Source organism: Podarcis gaigeae, assembly GCF_964106915.1.
Source record: "Podarcis gaigeae genome assembly, chromosome: 3".
NCBI classification, from domain to species: Eukaryota; Metazoa; Chordata; class Lepidosauria; order Squamata; family Lacertidae; genus Podarcis; species Podarcis gaigeae.
Window position 1 is genome coordinate 74,517,161 of NC_139680.1, and position 23,883 is coordinate 74,541,043.

At 40.5% G+C, this 23,883-nt stretch overlaps 1 protein-coding gene across 6 annotated transcripts in view; it reads left to right on the forward strand.

Annotated features, from left to right (window-relative positions):
• The window catches only part of NUP133 (nucleoporin 133), a 27,089-nt gene continuing 3,206 nt past the window's right edge, over nt 1–23,883 (forward strand). The window contains exons 1-24 of one of the 6 annotated variants that reach the window (XM_083732202.1): nt 1–353; nt 1,417–1,535; nt 2,928–3,031; nt 3,764–3,871; nt 4,934–5,065; nt 5,324–5,494; nt 5,879–6,034; nt 6,113–6,183; nt 6,658–6,805; nt 7,210–7,354; nt 7,878–8,035; nt 8,215–8,306; nt 10,491–10,654; nt 10,772–10,860; nt 10,945–11,169; nt 11,737–11,859; nt 12,359–12,458; nt 14,133–14,375; nt 15,379–15,512; nt 16,041–16,199; nt 17,662–17,797; nt 18,715–18,833; nt 21,323–21,403; nt 22,556–22,620. In XM_083732202.1, the coding sequence (XP_083588328.1) occupies nt 58–353; nt 1,417–1,535; nt 2,928–3,031; nt 3,764–3,871; nt 4,934–5,065; nt 5,324–5,494; nt 5,879–6,034; nt 6,113–6,183; nt 6,658–6,805; nt 7,210–7,354; nt 7,878–8,035; nt 8,215–8,306; nt 10,491–10,654; nt 10,772–10,860; nt 10,945–11,169; nt 11,737–11,859; nt 12,359–12,458; nt 14,133–14,375; nt 15,379–15,512; nt 16,041–16,199; nt 17,662–17,797; nt 18,715–18,833; nt 21,323–21,403; nt 22,556–22,620 (3,338 nt within the window). In that variant the 5' untranslated portion in view covers nt 1–57. Of the gene's footprint in view, nt 354–1,416; nt 1,536–2,927; nt 3,032–3,763; nt 3,872–4,933; nt 5,066–5,323; nt 5,495–5,878; nt 6,035–6,112; nt 6,184–6,657; nt 6,806–7,209; nt 7,355–7,877; nt 8,036–8,214; nt 8,307–10,490; nt 10,655–10,768; nt 10,861–10,944; nt 11,170–11,736; nt 11,860–12,358; nt 12,459–14,132; nt 14,376–15,378; nt 15,513–16,040; nt 16,200–17,661; nt 17,798–18,714; nt 18,834–21,322; nt 21,404–22,555; nt 23,848–23,883 lie in introns of all 6 variants that reach the window. The other 5 variants (XR_014562490.1, XR_014562491.1, XR_014562492.1 and 2 more) reach the window with 5 other exon arrangements.

A 23,883-nucleotide genomic window follows, 5' to 3' on the forward strand; every position in this document is an offset into this window, starting at 1 on the left:
CAGGACGCGAAGAAAAAAAGGGCTCTTCAGCCAATCCCCTTCGTTGTGGGGGCATGGATGACGCAAATCCGACGCGCCAGCAAGCTAAGTCAAACGGGGGCGCTCGCAGCGCGCGAGTTCCCTGAGCGCTGCCGCAGCCGCTGTGTTTTGCGAAGCCTTCGGGCTCTTCTTGCTGAGCTCGCGATGTTCCCTTCAACCCCCGGCTCGCCTCACACGGCGGGCGGCGGGTCGGGCCGGAGAGGCCTCCGGAGTGGAAGCCGGAAGGGCCAGCAGGCCTTCGCGACCTCGTCCCTCAGTTCCCCGGCTTTATTCTCGCCGGTGGCCAGGAGGAGCGTCAGTTCTCTGTCTGCACGGTGAGTGAGGAGGCCGGGCCCGCCCTGCTCAGCCCGGCCGCGGTAGGGAGCCTTCCCTTCCCTGGTCAGGACATGGGCTGCCCGTCTCGCGCATTGGTTTTCCTCTTGAAGGGCGCCTCGCTGTTTTGTGGGAGGGATTTAAGAGCATCCCGGGACTATGTTTGCTGAGCTGGAGGTGGAATAAAAGGCTGTGTCGCCCTAGGGCAGCAAATCCACTGTTAAAAAAGAACTTGACTTTGTACCAGTGAAGAGGAAATTCACTGCAAATTATGGGATGAACAAATGACTTGATGGGAAGAGATATAAACAAATTGGGATGGAAGCAAAACGAATGCTTAAGTGTCATATAACTGCCGTCTATTAAATTGCATTGGGGATAAACTGCAGTACACCCTATCGTAACTGCCAGAGGGCTGAAAAGCCCTCTCCCAATTCTATTCATGGTCCAGAAAGTAGGACAAGAACTGCTGTGGCATAGTGCCCCTGGTTCCCATGCCACAGAGCCAGTTCAGGAGGCTGCCATGGTCAGTGGTATCAGATGCCACAGAGAGGGCAGGAAGTAGGTTGCACTCTTGCTGTTCCGCTCTCTGTGAAAGTTATCTATCGGTGGGGGTGGTAACCAAGGCCAGCTCTTGTGTCATGACCATGCCTGGAAACAGACTGGAATGGATCTAAATAATCTGTCATCCAAGAATGCCTGCAGGTGCGCCATCACAGCTTTCTACATCACCTGCCCCAAGGAGCCAGCTTTTGTGATTGTTTAGTAGTTATTCCAATCCACGGGGTCCAAGGCCAGTTTCTTTAGGAGTGGTTGTGCCACCATCTTTTTCAAGGCAGCAGGCACCACTCCCTTGCACAATAGAAACAATGCAGAAGTGAAGTAAAATGTGGAAGCTTTTATAAACTGAAGAAACGTTTGGTTGAATAGCTTTAAAAAGGTACACATTTGTTCAAACAATTACAAGAAAATGAAAAACAACAATGTATTGCATTAATGCAATTTACTCAATTGAAACTGAAATATTGGGAATGTTTATGACATTACATACATCTTTTTGCTTAGAGGTACACCCACAAAAGTTGTACATCATCCATCAGGAAGTGAAACCATCAACTATGATGTGAAAAGCTTTGGTTCACCTCTGCCAGTAAAGGTTATGGAGGCATTGAGAATGGCTGATGGTAAGTAGTTTAATTCCTTCTAATGTTCCTAGACTAGATAAATGTTTCAGCCAGCATGCAGTTAAGTTTAAAATATAAAGATGCAAATTAGCCCTTGTACTCATACATGAGATATTGCTTATTCCAGACAAGGAATTGATGGTATGGGGTAATGGCTTAACAAACCAAAGATGTGAAATTTAGCCTGCTTTAGATGGGTTTACACTCCCACTTAATGGGAGGGGAATCAAAGTTTGAGGGTGTTCTTAGATCCATCATTATGCAGATGGCTTCAGAAATATGTCATGCCTTTTCTAACTTCAGTCAGTGTGCAAGCTTCATTCTGCCTGGAGAGAAATAGTCTGCCCAAAGTTGTCCATGTTCTGATAACATCTATGTCAGGTTAATGTAATGCACTGAACATGGGGCTGCCTTTTAAAAACACCCAGAAGCAATGGGTTCAGAATACAGTTGCCAGAGTGGTAACTGACTGATTACCATGACCATAATACACCAATGTTGGAAGATCTTCACCGATTGCCAGTGTGATTCCAGGCTAAATTCAGTTCCTGGTTTTGACCATCGAAGCTCTAAATGGTCTGGATAGTCAGAATAATTTCTCCCACACAGTTAAGATCTTTCACATAAGTCTATATTCAGATGCCCCTACTTTAAAGTTTAGGCCACCAAAGAGAGGGTCCTCGCCACACCCTGGTGTGGTGATGTCCAGGTCATGGAACTCCCTTCCCAGGCATATTTATCTGGTGCACAGTCATCATCAACCCCTCTAATTCTGATTTTCAGGCTGTGAAATCTGTTGCTTCTGTTGCCAAAATGGCATCACCCACACATAAGGGGAGAACAGACTCAGGGAAACCCCAGGTTTGTAGATATTAAAAATTTAGAAAGAAAGGGGGAACCCCAAAAAGAGAACTTCTCAATGGCCATGAAATGCAAGTTGACTGTGGGGATGGAACAGAAACCCAGGTGATGTGTGAGAGGAAGCATTCATTGAGTTGGAAAAGTGAAAATCAGCTGTTTTATTTTTATTTCAGCTGCTGATTTAATTAGCCTTGTTTATTGTTTTATATGCTGATGTTTTATTTATTATTAGTTTTTATTGTAATGTTCTTTGGAACTGTTTTGCAAAAGGTGGGGTAAAAATCACCTAAATACATGTAGGTCATCTGCTAGCATTGTTGCTTTTTATTTAACGTTACCCACAAACTGTAAAGGGCCTATTCTAGCAAGTCATCATAATGGTAATGGTTTTAAGTAGGCTATGTCCCCAAACAACACTGGGTAAAGTAGGTGCCATTCAATAAAATGTATAGGGCTTCAAATGTACACTTGGGTATCTTATTCTGCTATGCGTCAGGTATGATAAATTTAAAACTTTGTTCATTCTTGTAGCTGAGGACCATTTGAATGTGCATCTAGATGAAAGTGGATGGGCTTGGCTAGTCTACAGAGACAGACTGATTATTTGGAAGATTGGCCAATCTCCGGTTGCTAAGGTAAGATAATAGTACATCAAATATAGAATTGTAGATTTTTGTTGTAATGTACATCTTCAAAATAAAGTGTCGTAGCAAATGAGCAACCTCAAAACAGTGACATTGCTGTGAGCCTCATCAACTTAGGGTACTTCTGTGTTGCCACATTTAAAGTCCTCTCTGCAAAAAGTTAAGACCTTACATGAGTTGGTATCTCTGCTAAAGTAAAAAATAGTGTTCACCTTAATAAGTTTCTTATTTTCTGTTGTCTCACTGAGTCTTTAAGTAGCCTCAAAAGACTGTTTTGAGTTCAGTGGAGCTTCCAGGTAAGTGTGGTTAGGATTGGAGCCCTAATATTTTGTCAGAAACTAGCAATATACTCTAGTGGTGATATTTCCTGCTTTCAACCATTTACCCATGAGTACAGTCAAATCTACATTTCATATGCCGTCTCATATGCTGTATACGAGAACTAGGCCTTAGTGCAACTTTGATGTGTTGGTGATGCAGGATGAAGTTCAAAGCACGTGGCTTCTTTTTCGCATGCTTTTCCATTGCATCCAAAACAGAACATTTGTGCTAGCTCATGAATGCAAAAACTGCATTTCAGCTGCATTTCCACTTCCTGTTACTTCTGCACCATTGCTGTTTCCAAAGTGCCTTTAGTAGACACTGAACTGTTAATATAGACCATTATTCATTTTGTTCAAGAAACTCATAAAAGAAGCATCATAAAATGTGTGTTTTTTGCAGTTGTCTGCATGTAAGGAACTTCAGTTACCACCTAGCGACTATCTGTGGAATTCAAGCTTAGTGGCAATATCGTCTCTTAATGCCTCTGGTGAAGCACCTTCTTTACAGGTGAGAAACTTAACATTTATTTTGGGAATATCATTTAGGAAAGTAATGAATCCCATCTTTTGTTACAGGATCACAAATGATGTGGAGCATATTTTAAGTTCATTTGTAACAATCAATGGATGCCAATTTCAAGTACAATATTAGGCAAACTTTGCAGTTTCAAGCTTTTAAAAAAAGCTAAAAAAAAAGAAATACAAGTAAAATGAACATGGTAAATTAAATTATTGTTTTAGGCATGCAATGCAAACTGAAAAATTTCCTATGCAAATTAGATTAATTTACAGAAGAAAGTTTTTCAATTCAGTATTTCCAGAAAACCGACATAGCTGGAGATCATGTAGAAATTACACTCATGATGTAATCCAATGTTCAGTTTGCTAGAGCTGATAGTATTACTTTTACAAATGGATCTTGTTTACAATTTACTTATGAATGAATAAATAGAAAATTAGCCTGTAGCTTGTATTGCATAAATTGTATCAGCCTGTTTATCTTACTACACTGCACTACATATTTTAAAAAGCTTGAAATACCGTATTTTTCGCCCTTAGGACGCACCGTCCCATAAGGCGCACCTAGTTTTTTTTTGGGGGGGGGAAATAAAGGGGAAAAAAATATTTTCCCCCAGGAGCAGGGCGGGGGAAGCCCGAGCTTCCCCTGACCCCAGCCCCCAAACAGGGAGCTCTCTGCAAGCCGTAGGAGCCCAGCGCCGGCTCCCGCTGCTTGCTGAGAGGTGCACGAAGCCTGGAGAGCGATAGGGGTCAGTGCGCACCGACCCCTCTCGCTCTCCAGGCTTCAGCGAAAGCCTGCATTCGCCCCATAGGACGCACACACATTTCCCCTTCATTTTTGGAGGGGAAAAAGTGCATCCTATAGGGCGAAAAATACGGTAACTTTACATTCTTCAACAGCCTCACAAATGAGTTTTTGTTCCTTCACACAATTAGTTTCTAGAGCTGCTTGTCTAGAAACCATGACATGAGAAGCTTGAAACTGGTGTAAATTTGTTGCTCAGATTCTGAATAAATACTTAACCATTTTTTTATTTGCTATGTTTGCAAGTCTCTGTCAATCATGGTTGCCACCTGTGAAGGATTAATACGCTATTGGCCCAGCTTTGTTCATGAAAGCTCTTTTACTGAGACCCATACGGACTTTGGAGGTGCTCTCTGCAGTTTTCTAACAGCTGTAAAGGTAAAATAGAAACTTAAGTATGAGCATGCATTTTATGGGGCATTGTTAACAACTCTGGGAAATCTGGATTGTGTCCTGTCACTGACCATTGTCCATAAGTGATGAAATGCCTTTTTTTCTCACAGTGTATAAGTAAAACAGAATAAAATGTTGCTCTGAGTTGGATTAGCAAGTCTCTATTCTCTTTTTAAAAACTGAATAATAATGCAGTAGCAACAAAAAGCTGGCAGGATTAAATTGGGGTTTCTTTTCTTTTAGGGTGGAAGCTTTATTTTATCATCTTCAAGGAGCCATTTTATTCGACTGACACCAGACAGTAGTGGCAAGATTTATCAGCATGGCCTACCACAAGGACAAGGCATGTTTTCTGGAATAGGCCGAAGAGTTTCTTCTCTGCTGGGAATCTTGTCTCCCAGCAATGATGTAGCAGTAAGTCTTTAAAATAGTTTAAACTTAATTATGATGCTGTATTTGGATTTTTTAGTTTCTTTCATATGAGGGAAGCATCTTACAACATCAGCTTTAAAAAGTAATAGAATTACAAAAAGTATCCAATATCTGACCATGATACTGATGGACTTTAGTCTTATCAGTTAGCGCTTGTGTCTTCCAGAACTGGTTTTTGATCTAGCTTGAAATTCTCACATTTGTGAAACACTAAAGCCAATCTGACCAATCTCAGCAAAGCGCAGAGAAACTTGTTTTTAGTTTTTGAGATGTGGCGTTAAACAGTTCTGTTTTATTCTTTAAAACTTTAAATAGAGAACTTTATTGTATCAAACACTAATCCCCTATAATTTATGTTTAATGCAGCTTTCTAGTGTTCTTTGGGACAAAAACGGTTCACGTTTTTATGCTTTGACCAGCTTAAATCTTTACAAATGGGAAATAGATGATACTACAGAGCGTCAAGTTGTCAGCTGGGATGTAAACAGAATACTTAAAGAAAACATCATGGAATCAATATGGGTAAGAGGCAGTACATTTGGAATGTAAAACAAGTGTTTGCTTTCTTGCTAGCATATTTAATAACTATTATTTGCACAGGGTTCTGAAAGCAACTATGAAGAAATTAAAGGAGATGTCAATGTGCAGTATTTGGATTTGCAGCAAAATCGGTGAGTTCTTATGAGAAAGTGAGGAACCTATTATGAACTAGCGTATACATTGTCCTTTTGTGTCAGGGTCAGTTATTTCAAGCTGCAGAACTGTTACGAGAATCGACATTTTAGAAAATACTTAATTTCTTCTTGGTTTTTAAGTCTAGCATAAGTTGTCCTTGTTTTAGAAGTTCTCCATCCAGAATAAGATGCCAATTTTTGTAATTTAATCACGGATCTTCTGTGAAATGTTGTGGTTTCTCCTCCCTTCAGAAGCCAAGGAATATGCAAAGGCTTAGCATATAAATGTAATGAATATGCTTACATGCAGCATGTAAAAAGATGCATGTGTACATATTCTTAAGATACTATTTTCTAAGAAAAGCAAAGTGAATGCTGTCAGATAATTAGTAAACTTTGTTTTGCTTCTTGGTATTTCTGATCACTGTTTTGCGAGGCAAATGCTTATCTCTTTTGTCTTCCAATAAATAGTGATGGATTGGTGATTTTAGCTGCAGCCTGGCATCTTGGTGACAGTCCATGCCTCATCTACTATACTTTAATAACAGTAGAGGATAATGGTTACCCCACATGTGATAATGTTATTGTGGAAGTCACCCAGTATAATCCACCATTTCAGGTAACTGACCTTATGCATTACAGGGTTTTTTGTGCCTTATTAGCTATTAGGGCTTGATCCTAAACACACTGTTGGAAATACATCATGCTGACTGTGTTCACCTGTTGCATTAAGGGGGGAAAGGTGGCTATAAAATAAGAACAACAACAACCATTTATTTTATACATGAACACTTATGTTAGCAGCCTAGAGGCGGATATCAGCCTAAACATATTATATTATTATGGAAAACTATGTGGAGTTGGCAACACCAACCACAAATGTGTCACTTTCAGCCTGTTTTCCCTGCCCCTTTGGGATCAAGCCGTTAGGCTTCATACAAATGCATAGGTGTCATGCTAACAGGTTGAGGGTAATATGCTTTTATAAATGTCGGTGTTAACCCTTAATGAAACATATTTCAGCCTGAAGAACTGATGTGTCGTTTAGTAGTCCCAAATTTCTCCAGCCATGCTGCCTGTCTTTACACAGAAGAGGAGGTATTTGCTTGCTCAACAGGAACGGGAAGAATTTCTTTGCCCCAGGAGAAAATGATATTCAGTATTCAAGGTCAGAACCTAAAGAAGCTGGAGCTCTTAATAAGCCAATGAGGGTGTTTATAGTTTCTTTCCAGAACGATTATGCTTTTAAAATTTACTGTATTTACTTTTTATGGAAATGGTCATAGGTATAGCAGTGGTATAGATATAGCAGTGATTATTCATCTTTCCATTGACTCACAGTACAATCCTATACATGTCTACTTGGAAATAAGTCCCATTGAGATCAATTGGCCTTACTTCCAGGTAAGTGTGTATAGAATTGAAGTCTCAATGACTTAAGCAGTTACAGGCCTAACAGTGAAATCTCAGATTTAAGAACAATCCCAATTGTGTTATGTAGAGTTATTATTGTAGGCATAGGAAATAAACTCTGTCTTGTTACTTTTTCACTTGATAACTCTGAAAACCAGGCCTTACAGCCTTTTAACTTGTGCTTATAACATAGCTTTTCAAATCAAACTTAAGCCCACAGTCTGACATTCATTAATGGTATTGAAGTTGTATTGTGTTGTGTTTATTTCCTACCTTAGGTGATAGAATTTTAGGAGCAGGTTCTTGTGCTGGACTTCCAATTTTTTTCACTAGAAAAAGTGGGCTCGTGGCCATACATTCCAGGGAAAACATGACTGTGCTTCCTGAAGATATTGAGGATTCTTTAGCCTCATCTGTAGCTGAGACAAATGATGAGGTAAGGAGGGAAAGCATTGTCTTAATTGTCTTAACAGTAAAGATGTATATTCCTGCACTGGATTTTCTTTGATAATTTAGTTATTTCAAAGTTAGCATTTTTACTATTTCAAACTACTTTTTTTGTGGAAGCATTATTCCTCCCTTTACATTTTTCTCTCTTTTCCAATTTTATTTTAGAGCATTGCATTTGATGCTGCTTCCAGGATGGATATTATAGCGCAAGAGGATAAGACCAAAATGTTAAAATCTGCTTTCTTACAGTTTTGCAGGTATAAAATTATGTCATGTTTCATATACAGTATATTTCATTCTGGGAGCATTGTGGGTTTGTAAAACTGAAGAGAAATATTAACATTTTAGCATTACCTTTTATAGAGAATGTAAGCCAACGTAATACAAATAGGTATGCTCTGGGTTTTCTTCCTCTCTTCCCTGCAGGCATTTGTGCGCTTTCAAAATCTGTAAAAATAGATGGCTTTATGTTCTATGAGATAACAAACAATTGGGTTTTGCAGACTATCAAAAGATCTTGTGCTCCTTTCTGGCCAAGTAGTCTGTAATCCCTCCTGTTGCTTGGAAGCCCTCTCCCTTTGCTGGTCCTTCAATTTGTTTCTTGTCTTCCTTCATTTGGAGAAGAATCCATTTGTTCCTCCTTCAGTGTGCTAATCTTCTCCTTTAAAACCACCTCCCAGCATTAAGCATATCACGGTGGTTAGATGATTACTGCCCACCCCTGCTTCAACCACAAGACAAATTACACCACCGTCCTCCTCTTCCATCACGGCACAAGTTCACAGGAAGCAGATAGAGCACTACCAGCTGAAGCTGTGACTGGGTTTTTAGTCTCCTTTCATGCACCTCTCCAGTAAAGACAGTCACAGTTCCTCTCCTTACAGCACCTATGGCAGCTTCTGCCTGTTCCCCATCCGATGTCAATATCATTCTCCCACAGTAGTGCTGCAGTACCAGATGTGGTCCCCCAGAGGGCAGAAGATAACCATGAAATACTTAGAGAACTTGAAGAAAGAGGCAATATTTTGAATACAGCATCAGCATCTACAACCTGCTGCTGTGGATCCAGCTGATTGGTCTTAGGTACCTCTCATCTAGTGTCCTGCCCGGCAGTTTTTCCTGTTTTGTATTGAGGACCCAATTTGTCCTCAAGATTGAAGAGGCTGTTGTGGCAGATACAGCTAAAGAGCTAGTTCCCAATAAGCAGTTTTATGAGTATCTAGGACCCTCTCCTGCTCTTGAGGGCCATCCTTTAAGTGAAACCCAGCAGTTTTTGTTGTTGTTGTTGTTGTTTTTAATAGTCAGTCCACCCCAGATTCTGTAATTTCTCAGCACCATCTGCAGAGGAATCTCCTGACCCTATTAGCTCACTAGTAAGCACTTTCACAGAAGAACACTATTGCATGTACCCTACCCTCAGCCTGTGTAAAGTTGACAGCATGATAGATTACCCCTTTGCCTTAGAGACCAGCCACCAGACCAAGAGATACGTCAAAAGGTTCCTGATTCAAAAGCTGTGAATGCCCTCATAACATCATGCCCTCCAACACCCCTACTGTCACACATTGTTCACAAATATTCAGTTGGACAGGGTTTAGGTAGTCCCAGTGGCTCTCTGCTGGCACAGCCAGTCTTGGTTTTCCAAAATTCTCTAGCTGGTAGAGTATCCACCGTAGTTCCTGCCACTCAAGCCAGACCTACTCACACAGAGACCCCTATTGCAGCCAGACCTGACCCGTCTCTAGCTAATTGTTTGAAAACTGAACAGAGCATTCTCCTGAGGGCAGGTTTCTCACCAGAAGTGGCTGCATGGTCCTCAGCAAGCACTTTCGCACACTGTTTCATACAACTCAGACCTGCTTGCATCAGTAGTAACTGCTTTGGGGAAGATGAGTGCTGTGGCACATGCTCCCATTTCACCATGCAGCCACCTGATCGCACCCACAAGACAGCAGTTTTGATGCATTCCACTTGACTCACATCCCATGCCCAAGATAGCTCAGAACCATGGTCTTTATTATGAATGTGGCTTCCAGTTGAGCATTAGCAGGTGCCAATGCCACCCACTTAGCTGTCTGCACATACCAATCACCTGAAGGTTTTTTTGGTCTTGAGCATCCAGTTTCAGTGCACACACAGCTAGCCTTGGCTATGTTTCCTTCTGCCCCTCCCCAGCCCCAGTCCTTTTATGGATGTTCTTCCTGATTCCTGATGTCATCATACAGTAGCTTAGCTACAGAACAGAACTGAAGAGCAAGCAAAAGGGGCTTTCTTGAATATGGGCAGGAGGGATGCAATCATAAGCTTCCTGTCTTCCAAGCTGTTGGAGGGATTATGACCCACTTGGACACCCTCAGATGTGCAGTTAAAAGCAACATTCCCAGGGAGGACCAGTGTTCCATTCTAAGAGTCGACTCACCAAGTGTTTCCCTTCATTTCAGTAATAATATGAAAGGTGCACAAATCATCGTTGCTGAGCTCTTTCCACAGCATGGAGATGCATACCCTGATGCAGACCTAGACAGAGCTGTGTTTCAAATTAGTGAGAATTTGGTGGATGATTATCCTACATCTGACCCACGATGGGCTGAATCAGTACCTGAAGGTGAGAAGTCTCATGTGTAAAATGGACATTCTGAATGTACAGCCTTAAGAAAGTAAGACTGTAAGTTATACTAACTTTTAAACCCCTTTCCTTTTCACTTTTTTTGTACCAAAGCAGCTAGTTTTCCAAATTCTTCCATCATTCTTCTTCATCAGCTGGAAAATAAGACAAAGGCCCATTCTCTGTTCATTGACTTTCTTCGTCAGGTGGGTTCCTAATGTTCTTGTGGAAATGTGGTAATATAGGATGTGGCACAAGAGTATTTTTATGTACAATTCTCTCTATCCAAGGTGGGTCTATTTGGTCGCCTGGGTAATTTCCAAGTACGAGGCATACCAATGGCAACTCGGTGGTTACTCTGTGAACATGCAGAAAAGTTAGCGGCAGCCATTGCTCTCAAGAACCATCACTACAGATTGCCAGATGTGGTCAATGCTGCAATAGAGACTGCTTTGATGAAAAGAGAAGATGACGTTCCGTCAAGTCTAACTCCTGCAGATGTTTTCTTCAGAGAGGTGATATAAAGAAATAATTTATCTACAACCACATCTGTCGTTTTCTGTGTGAATAGCATTTCCTAATAAAATGCATGAGAATCCATGCAACATTCTAGATTTCTTCTTTTAGATCCATACTTTGGGACGGGGGTTGGAACATGAATACTTTTCCTTTAGGAAAGTGCCTGATGAAATTCTCCCATGCTTATGGATCCATTTTAAGAATGAAAATTAAATGGCAGAAAAGCCATTTATGAGATTCACAGAGCAATCTAAGCTCCCGGCTGAGAGCAGATGCTCTACCACCACACCTTTCTGCTCACACATGGCAGGAGGAGAGGTTTTGTTTTTCCAGCTCCAGGCTAGCACTTCTAGTGCCTGTGGTAGCTTCCTGGGTAGCTAGTAGATCATTGTATCCCCAGCCTTCAGCATCAGGGTGTTTGGTTGGGTGTACGATTGTGCTCTTAACGTGCTAAGTGAAACACTTAAACTGCTCAGTGCATAAAATATCAGGCTGAATCATTGCTTTTATACCTGATCAGCAGTGTTAATTGTCAGTGTTCCTTCTTCTTTTCTGTTTTTCAGGTGTCACAGATAGATACTATTTTTGAATGCTTACTGGAAAAGGAAAAGCAAGTCTTGAGGGATATGTCAGTTCAGTCTGAGGAATGGTCTGAAATAGTCGTCAATGTAAACAATATCATAAAGGTATTACATTTCAAAAATTAAGTAACGGTAAAAAGTCCGCAACCTAGGAAACTGGACGTAATGCACCCAGCTAAATGTTTTAAAGCCCCATTTGATTTCATAGTTTAAATCCTTCTAATTCCAATAAATGAAATTTGAAAAGGAGATCATACACTAATTTAGGGTTTTAATAAGAAGTGGGAGGTTGGACAGCTTTAGATTACATGTTGCAGTAAAATGAAAATGAAGAACAATATTGTTGATTTCCCAAAATATCTTCCCATCAGATGAAAACAGAAAATTGCAGTAGCAGTAAAATAACTGGTTATTCTCACTACCCATAGGAAACTACCCAGAATAAAGGAGGGGAAAATACAGGGTGGCTTGGAATCATAATACAGGATACAGAAATGTAAAATGTAATAATACTAAAAAATGATGAGTGCTAATATATAGATGACACTCCCCAAAAATCCTTTGTTTGGTAACGTCCTATGTTTTCTGTGTCAATATTCTCTAGGATATGCTGCAAGCTGCTATCCAAGACCGCCAGTCCAAAGCTGCTTTATATAAAATAAGAGAGCCTCCCGAAATGGAACCAGAATATGTTCCATGGACAGGTGAGAATAGAGAAAATCTTATATAAATGGTTTTGTAACACAGTATTTCTCTTTCTACATAAAATCCACTGAAGAGTACTTTATTAGCCTTTCCAATTGTTGACCTTGCTCTTAAATTTCTAACTCAATAGTGCCATGTTTCATAAATACCTAACTGGTTTTCTTGAACATAAATGTTACATTTTCAGTGTTTAAATATTTCTGTTTATTATATCCTCATCCTGAATGTCTGGGCTAACATGCTTGCCTGCTTATCATCATTATGGCTTATGTAAGGCCATTACTGCTGTCTGTGCATTCAAACATAAGCATTTATTTACTGGTGCAGATAACATTAGGAGGCTAGTGGGACGCGGGTGGCGCTGTGGGTAAAAGCCTCAGCACCTAGGGCTTGCCGATCGAAAGGTCGGCGGTTCGAATCCCCGCGGCGGGGTGCGCTCCCGCTGCTCGGTCCCAGCGCCTGCCAACCTAGCAGTTCGAAAGCACCCCCGGGTGCAAGTAGATAAATAGGGACCGCTTACTGGCGGGAAGGTAAACGGCGTTTCCGTGTGCTGCGCTGGCTCGCCAGATGCAGCTTTGTCACGCTGGCCACGTGACCCGGAAGTGTCTCCGGACAGCGCTGGCCCCCGGCCTCTTGAGTGAGATGGGCGCACCAACCCCAGAGTCTGTCAAGACTGGCCCACACGGGCAGGGGTACCTTTACCTTTACTTTAGTGCTGTTAACCTTTAAGATGGTTGCCCTGGAAACTGATGTCAAAACTTACTTGAATTGAATTGTGATTTATTTTTTTAATGGCATTTCGAAATAAATGTGATTTCTCAGCCACAATTTAAATTTGCACCTTGTTTTCTTCCTGGAGAGATCAGACAGGAAAGGACAGATGAGAGCTGAGTTAACCTGAGGCACAGTCTCTCTCCTACTCGGTACAACACTTGTTCCTGTGAACAAGCCCTAAGCTTATTATAGACTTACATTCCTGCCTGCAATAACTTGAAATCTACACTTTCGTAAAAATTGCAAGCAACATCACAGTACAGGTGGCTTTGCAGGGGAAATATCTGATACATTCCCTTGTGCTTTTAAGTTGTTTTGCGCATCATAGAATTAAGAGCCTACATGGAAGTTATAACAAATGCTGTCCAATGCATGTGCACATGTATCGTCAAGTAAATCTATGTACCGGATGGCTGTAACATTTTGCTTGGAAATCCCTTCCATGTAGACTTTTGTAATGCAGGCAGTGACCCTGAGAGACTTTTAGAAACCATGGTTTTAAAGCTGTAAAAGAAAGAAGCCTGTGTATTAGGTTTTGGTGTAAAGAACAGGATTTTATCCTATTGTTTCAAAAGTTTTCAGATTATTTCATGAGGGGAAAGGTAGGCATGAGGGCATACTTGACACTGAGCTCAAGCAGTTGTCATTTCTTCTCAGCCATAGCCTTGGCTCTGTTAGGATTGTTAATGTGGAGGATTTTCTTTTTCTGCTGTGCAATGCTGCTGTTCCACTAAGACTTAGGCTGGGGGTTGCTGCTTTGCTATGGAAAGTAGATACGTTTACTTTTTAACAGCCTCTTGTGTCTAACTTCCCCTTGGTATACTATCATATGTCATTTTTCAAATTCCATATGCCAAATATAATAATGCCTTAATATTTCATTTTCCGGTCTTCTCAAGCATCCGTTGGTGTGCGAACGACTATAATACAGCAACATGAAATCATTCTGAAGAAGGTCTATCCTCAGGTTAATAGTAAGCTTCGTAGCATAGTGACAGAACAGCTGGTGGCACTTCTAGATTGCTTTCTGGATGGTTACGTTTCTCAGCTTAAATCTGTGGACCGGCCAGAGTACCAAGAACGCTATAACAGTCTGGAAATGGAATATATGCAGAAAAGATCTGAACTGTTGTCACCACTACGTAAGTGCTGAGGTTATTATACAGGGTGCCATTTAAGTCTCTGCCATGGGTATAGGAAAGCAGGGGAAGAAGGAAATGCTCTTCTCCTTTCTTTTCTTCTTTCCAATAATGTTTGCCTATTTTTAGCTTTCAGAGCAGAGTTTTCTTTGTAATGTCAAGTCAAAAATGTGGATTAGAATATTTCAACAACATTTCACAGTGTGCCATTAGGTTCTTAGTTTTTCGATTCTAGGCAATGTTGAGTTGCTTTTTCTTAAGGGGAAGATAATTTTCAAGGAATTATTAATGAATGAACGTGTGCTTGTATTATTGTCAGAACCTAATCCTTTGCTTAGGAGTTCTTCCCTGGCACCTTCTCCATGCTAGAGTCGGGCCCCCTCTGCCCTAACATTAACTTTTCCCTTACTCCTCAGTTATAAGGAACTTTGAAGCCCCCCTGCCAAAAGCTGTGTCTCCCTAGGTTGTTCCTTATCTGTCTTATCAGGCTCCACTGCAGGCAGCAGAAATGGTGTGTTTTGTCTGACTGCAGGCTTGCTTCCCAGCCATTCTCCAGCAGCAAGCTCTGCTTACTGAGGTCTTGATCCTGCATCCATGCAGGTGGAAAACACAGCGGGCAACATGGTGGTCCCTGGTGGTTCAAAGCTCTTCTGTAGGAGAAAAATTGTATTGTCCTACTACTCCATTATTCGTTGCTGGGGAGAATGCAGTACCCACCTTCACTCACAGGAACCAAATCCTATTGGTTGAATCAAATTGTCCCCCCACTGACTCTTTGATGTAGCATAGTCTTTCAACTTAATAATATAGAGCCTATGATCTTTCTAATGGCATGTGGAGTATATCCCTTGCAAATTGCTCTAACTTCTTTATAGTTTTTGAAAACAATTATCTAGAGGCAAAATGCCCTTGAAAGCCACACTCATGGATCTTTAAAAAAAAAAAAGTCTTCACAAAATGGCCATGTTTTTATTGTGGGCGTTTTTCCTTGTTTGTTTTTGTTCAGTTTCTCTTGGACAGTACCAGCTTGCTGCCGCTCTAGCAGAAAAATACTGTGACTTTGACATATTGGTACAATTGTGTGAGCAGACTGATAACCAGACCAGATTGCAACGTTACATGACACAGTTTGCTGATCAGGTAATGTTCTTTATTTACTCCAAACAACAGGCTGTTAAGTAAGTGTATATTGTAGGAGAAAGCTCAGACTTGCTGTCGGCTTATTTTTCAGAATTATGTCAGTACAGATTTCTTTTTCTGTTAAGCAGCTATCTTATTACACATACAGATAGTGACTATCCAAGAGCCTCATAAGTTACAGAGAAAATAACCAAGCATAGCTATTAGGTGGCTGCATCAGGCAACAGATGCTAGGGGAGAATTGAGTTGTTGGAGAACAGAACTCTGGGTGCTCCATGACTTATGTGTTGCAGTGAGTTTCATCTGTCAATCTGGTCAACTTTGGTATATGGAATGGTGAAGGGGACCCCATTGTAAACAGCTATTTCTTCACTGATGTGCGAAACAAGTGATAGAACTTTTATAAATCTTTTCTATGCTGGAATGTTAAAACTTGTCCCATTTGGTAAAAATGTTTACATTTTTAGATTATTATTTTTAACACAAGTTGCAGTCTTGCAAGCTTGACCGCATTCTTGCTACTTTTAGAATTTTTCAGATTTCCTCTTCCGTTGGTATTTGGAAAAAGGAAAACGGGGAAAGCTGTTATCACAGCCCATTGCTCAGCATGGCCAGTTGGCCAGCTTCTTACAAGCTCATGAGCAACTCAGCTGGCTACACGACATCAACAGCAATGATTTTGAAAAGGTGAGGCTTTATAAAAAAAGCAAAGTATTTGTAATGGGTAGTTGCTCTGTCCTCGGTAGAGACCCCTTGCAGAGCTAGAGAATGTGACTGACTGTACACAGGTACCCCACTTTGTTAATCTAAGGAACAAGTGGAGACCTCTGTGTATTTGCACCTACCATTTTAGTGGGATTCTGCAAGCAGAACAGCTTTTCCTGACTTGGCGCAAGTTACATGCACAACAAAAGAAAACTGAAATTCAGCAGTGTGCCTCTGATAGTGCATAGCTTTGTTCAGCATCTCGTAGGAAGACCTGCACCGCTTCCCACAGTGTGTGCTAGCACAATGCATTGCATATCCTTTTGCCTTCTGCTGTGTTGTGCTGAGTTTTCCAATAGTTTTTCCACAACAGTTTGTAGAACAACACTGTTATTGGAGTTTTATTCTGTTCCTGTGTATCTCTGGCTCTTACCCCATGTAAAGTAAAAATAATATGCATAGGAGGCAATTCTGTTCTTTGAAATCTTGACACAGAGGTAATTTGTAATCTCATCAAATATTTCTAGAACTTAATTGACCTAGATTTCTGTAGTTTTCTTTCTTCACTGAGGTTATTCTGATAGTTTTGTAAATATTGAGCTGTTGGGTCCAAGTTAGACAAATGAATGTCTTTGTTTTGTTTTATTTGTTAAAAAGTGCAAAATATAACTTAACTTTTTTTAAAAAAAAAAGCTTCCCAGCCTAAATACTGGACAAGTTATAAAATCAGATATTTTAGCAAGCAACTGTTTTTGTAATATCTTTCCTCTTTTCCTTTTTCTTATTCTGGTAGATCCAGTCACTATTTTAGTGAGTTTCTCTTCTTTCTTAGCATTATAATTTCAGGAGGCGACCATTTCGTACAGGGTTTCTACTCCTGGCCCCCATGAGAGCCAGTGGAATGAGCATCAACCTGCCCCATTACACCCCCATTCTGCCTTCTTCCTGGTCCAAAAGGACTCACACATTGGTGATTGCATGTCAATTGAATGTGCCTAAAATGGTCACCACCATTCACAATACTGGGGTGTGAATTCTCTTTAGAGCTTTGAAGAAACATAATAGAAATATTTACCTGAAATCAATGTATTCCTAAAATACCATTTCTTCATAATAGACTTGCTTTGATACCATTTCTATTTTCATTGACTTTTAACGTGTATCCTGTAGTGCGGCTGTTTAACATCTTCCCTATCTTGCCTTTTGCATGTTGTTATTCTCAGAGTTATATAAAATTGTTCACTGTAGAAGAAATTCTCCTTGGCCATATCAGAATTTGAACATGTTTATGAAATAATAACAATATATAATCATCATGCAAATTACTAATGTCCCTGGTGTGTGTGTGTGTGTGTGTGTGTGTGTGTGTGTGTGTGTGTAAATAAACTTACATGTTGAGCTTTATGTCACTTGAAATATTAAAAGTATTTTTTGTCAATGTTAGGCTAACCGAACACTGCAGAATTTAGCAAATACAGAAACTCGGTACTTTGCAAAGAAGAAAACTCTTCTTGGCCTGTGTAAACTGTCTCTACTGGCTTCTGATGTATCAGAAGTGATGCAGAATGAGAAAATTGAAGGTACTATTTTTTCCATTGTAAAGTTTAAAGTAAGTTTTCTTTATATGGAGATACCCCTTAATTTATTAGATCTACAAGGTCAGTTGTGATCCCAGCAGTATGGTGGTTGAGACACCAATGACAGGGCTTTAGTTTCCAAAGCAGTTTGTCAGTTCCCCACTGAAATTCTTGGCTGCCACACACAACAAATTAATACAGGTATCTATGAACAATTACTGTTGTGGTTGGAATGTAAAAGTTTTCCATCTTTCTGATGTTGCTCCAGTAAGGTGTGCAGCACTTGAAGTAAGGGGTTAATTCAGTGGGTGATGATGCTTAGCTAGTAGATGACACCACCTTGTAATGTAACTATAATGTGTATATTTGCTTTTTAAACAACATTGAGAATGATCACTAGGATATTAAAGAATTTTCCGTAGAACTTTAGTGCAGAAATGTGGGGGGGAAGCAGGTCCGCTATCATGAAAACGTGTCATTTTTGCTGCCTGCTTTCAACATGATTATCAATAACATGGGAGGTAGCACATGTCAAGGGCTGTCATTTACAAGTCTTTCTGAATACATGGACAGAATTCCCTCCCTTGGGATCTTGTAGGTAGACTTCCCACCACTTTTAGGGGTGGTGGTGGTGGCCTTTATGTTCTATGCTAGAGGTCAGAAAATAAAAGCTTCTTGTCAAAATCCTCCCTCCAACCAGCCATCCAGTTGTTTGCCAAGAAGTGAAGGGAATTTGTAGCAAGTGGTCTGTCTGGCTACTAAACATACTGGCAGGTTACAGGTGGAGGTAGAGTTACTGGTCTTCAGGCTCACTGAAAACCTTGAGCGTGATGGAATATTCATAATTAGGTAAATAATACTTTCTTTGTACTCGGGAATTATAGTCATTTGTGCTATGCTTTTTATTTCATGTATACAAGAAATTACTGAACAAGAGCGTTTTCTGCTACACCAAGAGACTCTACCTGAGCAGCTGCTAGATGAGAAAAAAATTAATCTCAATGAAATGCCAGTGTTAAGTGCTCCACAGCTGATTGAGGTATGTACTATTAAGTGTCCTACCGGTATTGAATTTCTGAGCTACTCTGTCAAAAGACACTTCTCTAATGTGGTTTTGTGTTCCTGAATAATACTGGGTAAAATGACTGGATGAAAATGGGTCATGCCTTGATCCCCTGACCCCAGCAGACAACTCGGTAGCCCCATGGCATCACTGTGGCATCACAATTGACGGGTGTATTGCCACGCTCACCGGTCAAAATCACTTGTGCTTACAGTGCTCTTTGCAGCAGTCTTTCTTCATCGCTGTGTGATGGAGCAGTCTTTCAGTGCCGATGTCTCCATAAAGCAGACATCAGCTCTGGCAGGGACTGCTCCATTGTGCAGCAGTGAAGGAAAAAAACTTGTCTGGAGCTTTCACTGCCTGCTCAAGGCTGAGCTTTTTTAGAGATTGAAGGAATCAGTGGAGGTGGGCTGTCCAAAAAGGTCCTGTCTATCAGCTGACATCACCAGTGATGGCAGTAGATGGGCATGGTTTGGAGAAAATGGGCTCTTGGCTCAAATTCGACCCCCTGGCAGGCCCAGATTGGCCCATGTGCTGGAACTTCCACACCCCAGGGAAGGAGGGATGGCTAGAAAATTCGTGTGTTAGATACTGTTCTTGTGATAGATACTGAGTGCCCTGCCTTGCTTGAGTAGAAGTGCTTTCTGCTGCCACAGAGTCACTATTAGATACAGCCCAATGAAGCAGCCCTGAGTCTGTCCTGACTCCTTTGTATTACAAATCTTAGTGACCTCACCAACACAATCAAAATAAATTCAGGAAATTTTGGTAGGGAGTCTGCTGTGCAGTTTGAGTCAAAAGAGTTAATCTTCAGGGCCAACATACCTCATAGGTTTGCTGTGATGAAATGGGGAGCAAACCATGTATAATGCTCTCAGCTCCTTGGATGAATGGTGGTGTTTGGGTTAAATTATTTTGTGCCTCAAATACCAGGAACGTATCCTGTTTCAGATGAGTTGACTGTACTCTTCCATAGACGTTGTCTGCCACCATATCCAGATGCCTTATGCAGTGGGTTTTGATTATACACACAGTTCATGGGTTATTAGAGCACTAATCTGTGCTTGCTTTGTGGCAAGATCTGTGACTAGGAATGTTCAACAAATCCACTTACACTTTCTTGATGATAGTCGGAGACTGGGACACCATTGACCTAAGCTTATAAACAAGTTTCTTGGTAAATACACTTTTTAGTCCCTTGAATGAAGGAAACCAGAAGGATAGGCAGGTGTGGCAAATTGTCTGCATATGTTTTTATGAATGAAAACCCCTAGTAAAAGTATTACATATATAAGGGCTTTTTTCCTTTTCTGCCTCCGCATTCTTCGAAGTCCATCCTGGGAGGCAAACAGGAGTCCAAATGTTTTGGTGTTTAGGCATTACAGTGGTATTACAGAAGAAGTCTCTGTAAGCAGAAAGGGAGGAGGAGTTTATTTAACAGCTGTGCTAAAGCCAGGCAGCTCTGATGCCCCCTAATAATCTTCCAGCCTGGATCACTGCCAGACCCTGCTTTTAATTTCTTCTATCAGCAAGGCCTTTCCTTTCTGCCCTGGTGTCATTCAAGTTTAGGAATTATTATGTTTTTAAAAAAGAAACAGCTATAATCTGAACAAAGCTGCTCATTGTGCTGAACCATAGCTTAACTTGTGTGACTGCAACCATACTTTTGGATCTTATTTCATACAGTCCCACAACTTACAGACATTTAGCTTGTGTACATCCAGCTTTATGTTCTTGGCAAATGATAATAATAAATAGAAAGGGGACAGGTGTCTGGGGGGAGGGGAGTCTTTGGCAATCCCACCCACCATTGCACCCAATGTTTTGTGATTATAAGCAATTTTGGCTTTAGGTGTGATCCCCAGAACGTAACCCCCATGTCAGTTGAGGGCTTACTCTATTAAAGTAAATATGCATGTCTTCTTTGCAGGTATTTATCTTTCCAGAATATTGCAGATGATTTTTTTATTTTTATTTTTTGCACATAGGAAGCTGCTTGTACTGAATTAGACCCTCGGTCCATCTAGCTCATTGTTGTTTTCAGACAGAGGTCTTTCCCAGCCCTGCCTGGAAATGCTGGGATTGGACCTCAAGCCTCCTGCAGCCCGAACAGATGCTTTGCCACTGAGCTCTTCTATAACAGAGTACTTATTTGTGGAACTATGTTCCTACCACAATAGGCTAGGAATGCCAAAGCCTTAAATGGTTTGTAAATTTGAGCCTATCATATAGCAACCTTATAGGCAGTGAAATCTTTCCATTGTAATATTGGTGGAATGCCTTTCTAAAACCCCGACTCTCTTCCTTACTATAAAAATGCCTACAGCTGAATGAAGGCATATTTCAGTCAACAGTCACATGAGTTAGAATCCAGGGTGGTCTTCCCACAAGGAGTTCTTAACAAGATCAGTTACACTGTTTTGGAGTCTAAAAATAATGTTGTCCTTCCATCTTTCATACAATAGTTGTACATATCCCCTGAGAACAGAAGGGCTAATGAATATGACTTCAAGAAGGCACTCGATCTGCTGGAGTATATTGATGAGGTATGAAAATGAATGAGTTTTGGTGATCTCTGAACCAGGATGTTTTTCAGTCTAACTGAAGTCCCCTCCCCCATCTGTAAAAAAATAAACAAACATAACCTCTTATTTCTCAGCTACCAAAATACTCAAGTCCCATCTAATACCAACTGCGTGACTTATTGGCCATCTTTTAAAACAATAATGGAGGGCTAAACCTATGAAAACATAAAAACTGAAACTGAAGACTGTGACTCAGTTTTAGTGATGCCATCAGTCAAATATCAGTTCATATCAGAATGGGAAATTGATCATTTCCCACCCACCTTCTTTTTAGTTATTGATGTCGCTACCCCAACTGGTATCCTTGTCGGGATCTAGATTCATGATATAGCAATGTCCCAGGACCTCTTCTCAGTCCTCCGCCTGCCCCTGTGTTAGGTTTTATTTTATTAATATTTCTATTAAAATATTTCTGACCCATTCTGTATCACTTGATCCCAGCCAAATTGACACTTTCCCTCTCACAAAAACTGAACTGCAAACTGTTAAGTGCTCTGAGTCACATTCTGTGGCATCAGACCAGGTCTGCTCATTTCCCTAAGCACAATAATATACTGATCACCTTAAAGGAGCTTACATGTATGATTACATATCTGTATGGACATTGTGGGTCATGCAAAACTGAGAACCTCTCTGAAGGTCCCATTGTTCTTTCTGATCTGTTCTTGTTTAGAAAGCACATGGCTTTGCATCTTCTTGCTTGCCCTCTTCATCCTGCCACAGTTTTCCCAGTCTGGTATTTCTGTCTGTGGCCAAGAGGAAAAACGTTTTTTATTCTTGTTCTTAAGAGACTCTTGTGCAAAGTCTCTATATGCTTGGTTATGCTGGAATAAAAGGCATATTTTAATAAATAAAAGGCACAAATGAAGTCTTTTTTATGTAGATTCCCCTCCTTTCCCCATCAAGTCATAATCCATTTTCAGACATACTTCAAAAAGCTATTTTCTGGCCCATACCCTTGAAAATTGTCCCTCTTTCTTACTTCTGGTCATGTTTTTAGCTTGTGAACTATTGAATTTGGATATAATCACAATGCATAATGTGTGTTTCTCTAAAATCTCCAAGGCAATTTAATATTTATTTATTTTCTTTCTTTTTTTCCTTTCAATGAAGGATGAGGAAGTGGACATAAATGATCTTAAACTTAAAATACTTTGCAAAGCTCTTTTAAGAGATAGGTAAGCAAGCTATTTATTTGTTTGTTTAAAGCATTTTTGTCCCCACTTTTTGGCTGTAAAGAATGCAGCTCACATAAACTCAATAACAAAGACAGGTCCTACATGTAGGCTTACAGTCTAAAAGACATAACACAAAAGGAAAATGTGATGACAGAGGAAGGGAAAAATAAGCAAACTCAGGTCTTTATTTTACAACAACTATTTTATAACAATCAAACCAGCTTGAATGGAAACAATTAGGGAGAGGAGAAAAATAGAACTCAAATAGAAGAGCTGATTAAGTGGTCCTTCTTCCTATCTCTCCCTTTTTTCTGTAGCCATTGTATAAAAACTTGTTAGTACACTTAATATTCTGTTAAAATTTGTGGTTTTCCCAGCTGCTTGTACCAGATTGAATATTTTCTTCGAAACATATTTATGTCACACTTCATCATATCAGATTTCAGGGTGTTGTACAGCAGGGGAGGGCAGACTTGAGGCTTGCAGGATCTACTTTGTGTGTTACTGGAACCCTGAGATCCACCGACCGGAACAAGGTGTAAAAGACATGAGTTTAGAATTGAAGAACACATTGCCTCTAAGCAGCTGTTGAGGACAGGGATTTGAGTATTAGAAGTGAGGCTGAGCTCACAATCTTTCCATACAAAAATCTATTCCTAGTTACCAAGGTTCCCCCCCCCCCCCGGGGGTTATTTTGTTGTGTTATTGTTAAACAGGTTGGAGTCAAAAATCCTTGCTGATCTATTGCAGATCACCCAGAGATCTACCAGAAAATTCTGGTCTACCTTCTGCCCACCCCTGGTGTACAGCATAAAATATTTTTTAAAGTGCAAAAACAAGATAGCAGATAAAACTTTTAAGTGACTACAATATTATTGGTTAAATCAGTAAATCATAGCAGTGTGGGTGCCAGGCAAAATTCTTAAGGGAGAGCATTCCACAACCAGGACATCACTGCAAAGAATGCCGAGACTGTCCCTTGATGATCTTACATTTAATTGAGGAGGTGCATGTCAAAGGGTCTTGGCAAATGATGATAAAGAACTGGCAAGTTAATATGGGGTGTGGTGCCTCTCAAATTATACTAGCAGGTTGTCTAGCTACGGGGAAGATGCACTTTAGACAGAACTGTTCTCTATTGAAAACACATCCATAATAGGTTGTCTGCGTAGGCACATGATTTGTGTCTCTCCAAACAAATTTTGTCCTTACGTTTTACTACTCCTGGTTGGTTGGGGTGAACAAACCATCAGCCTGGGTTTG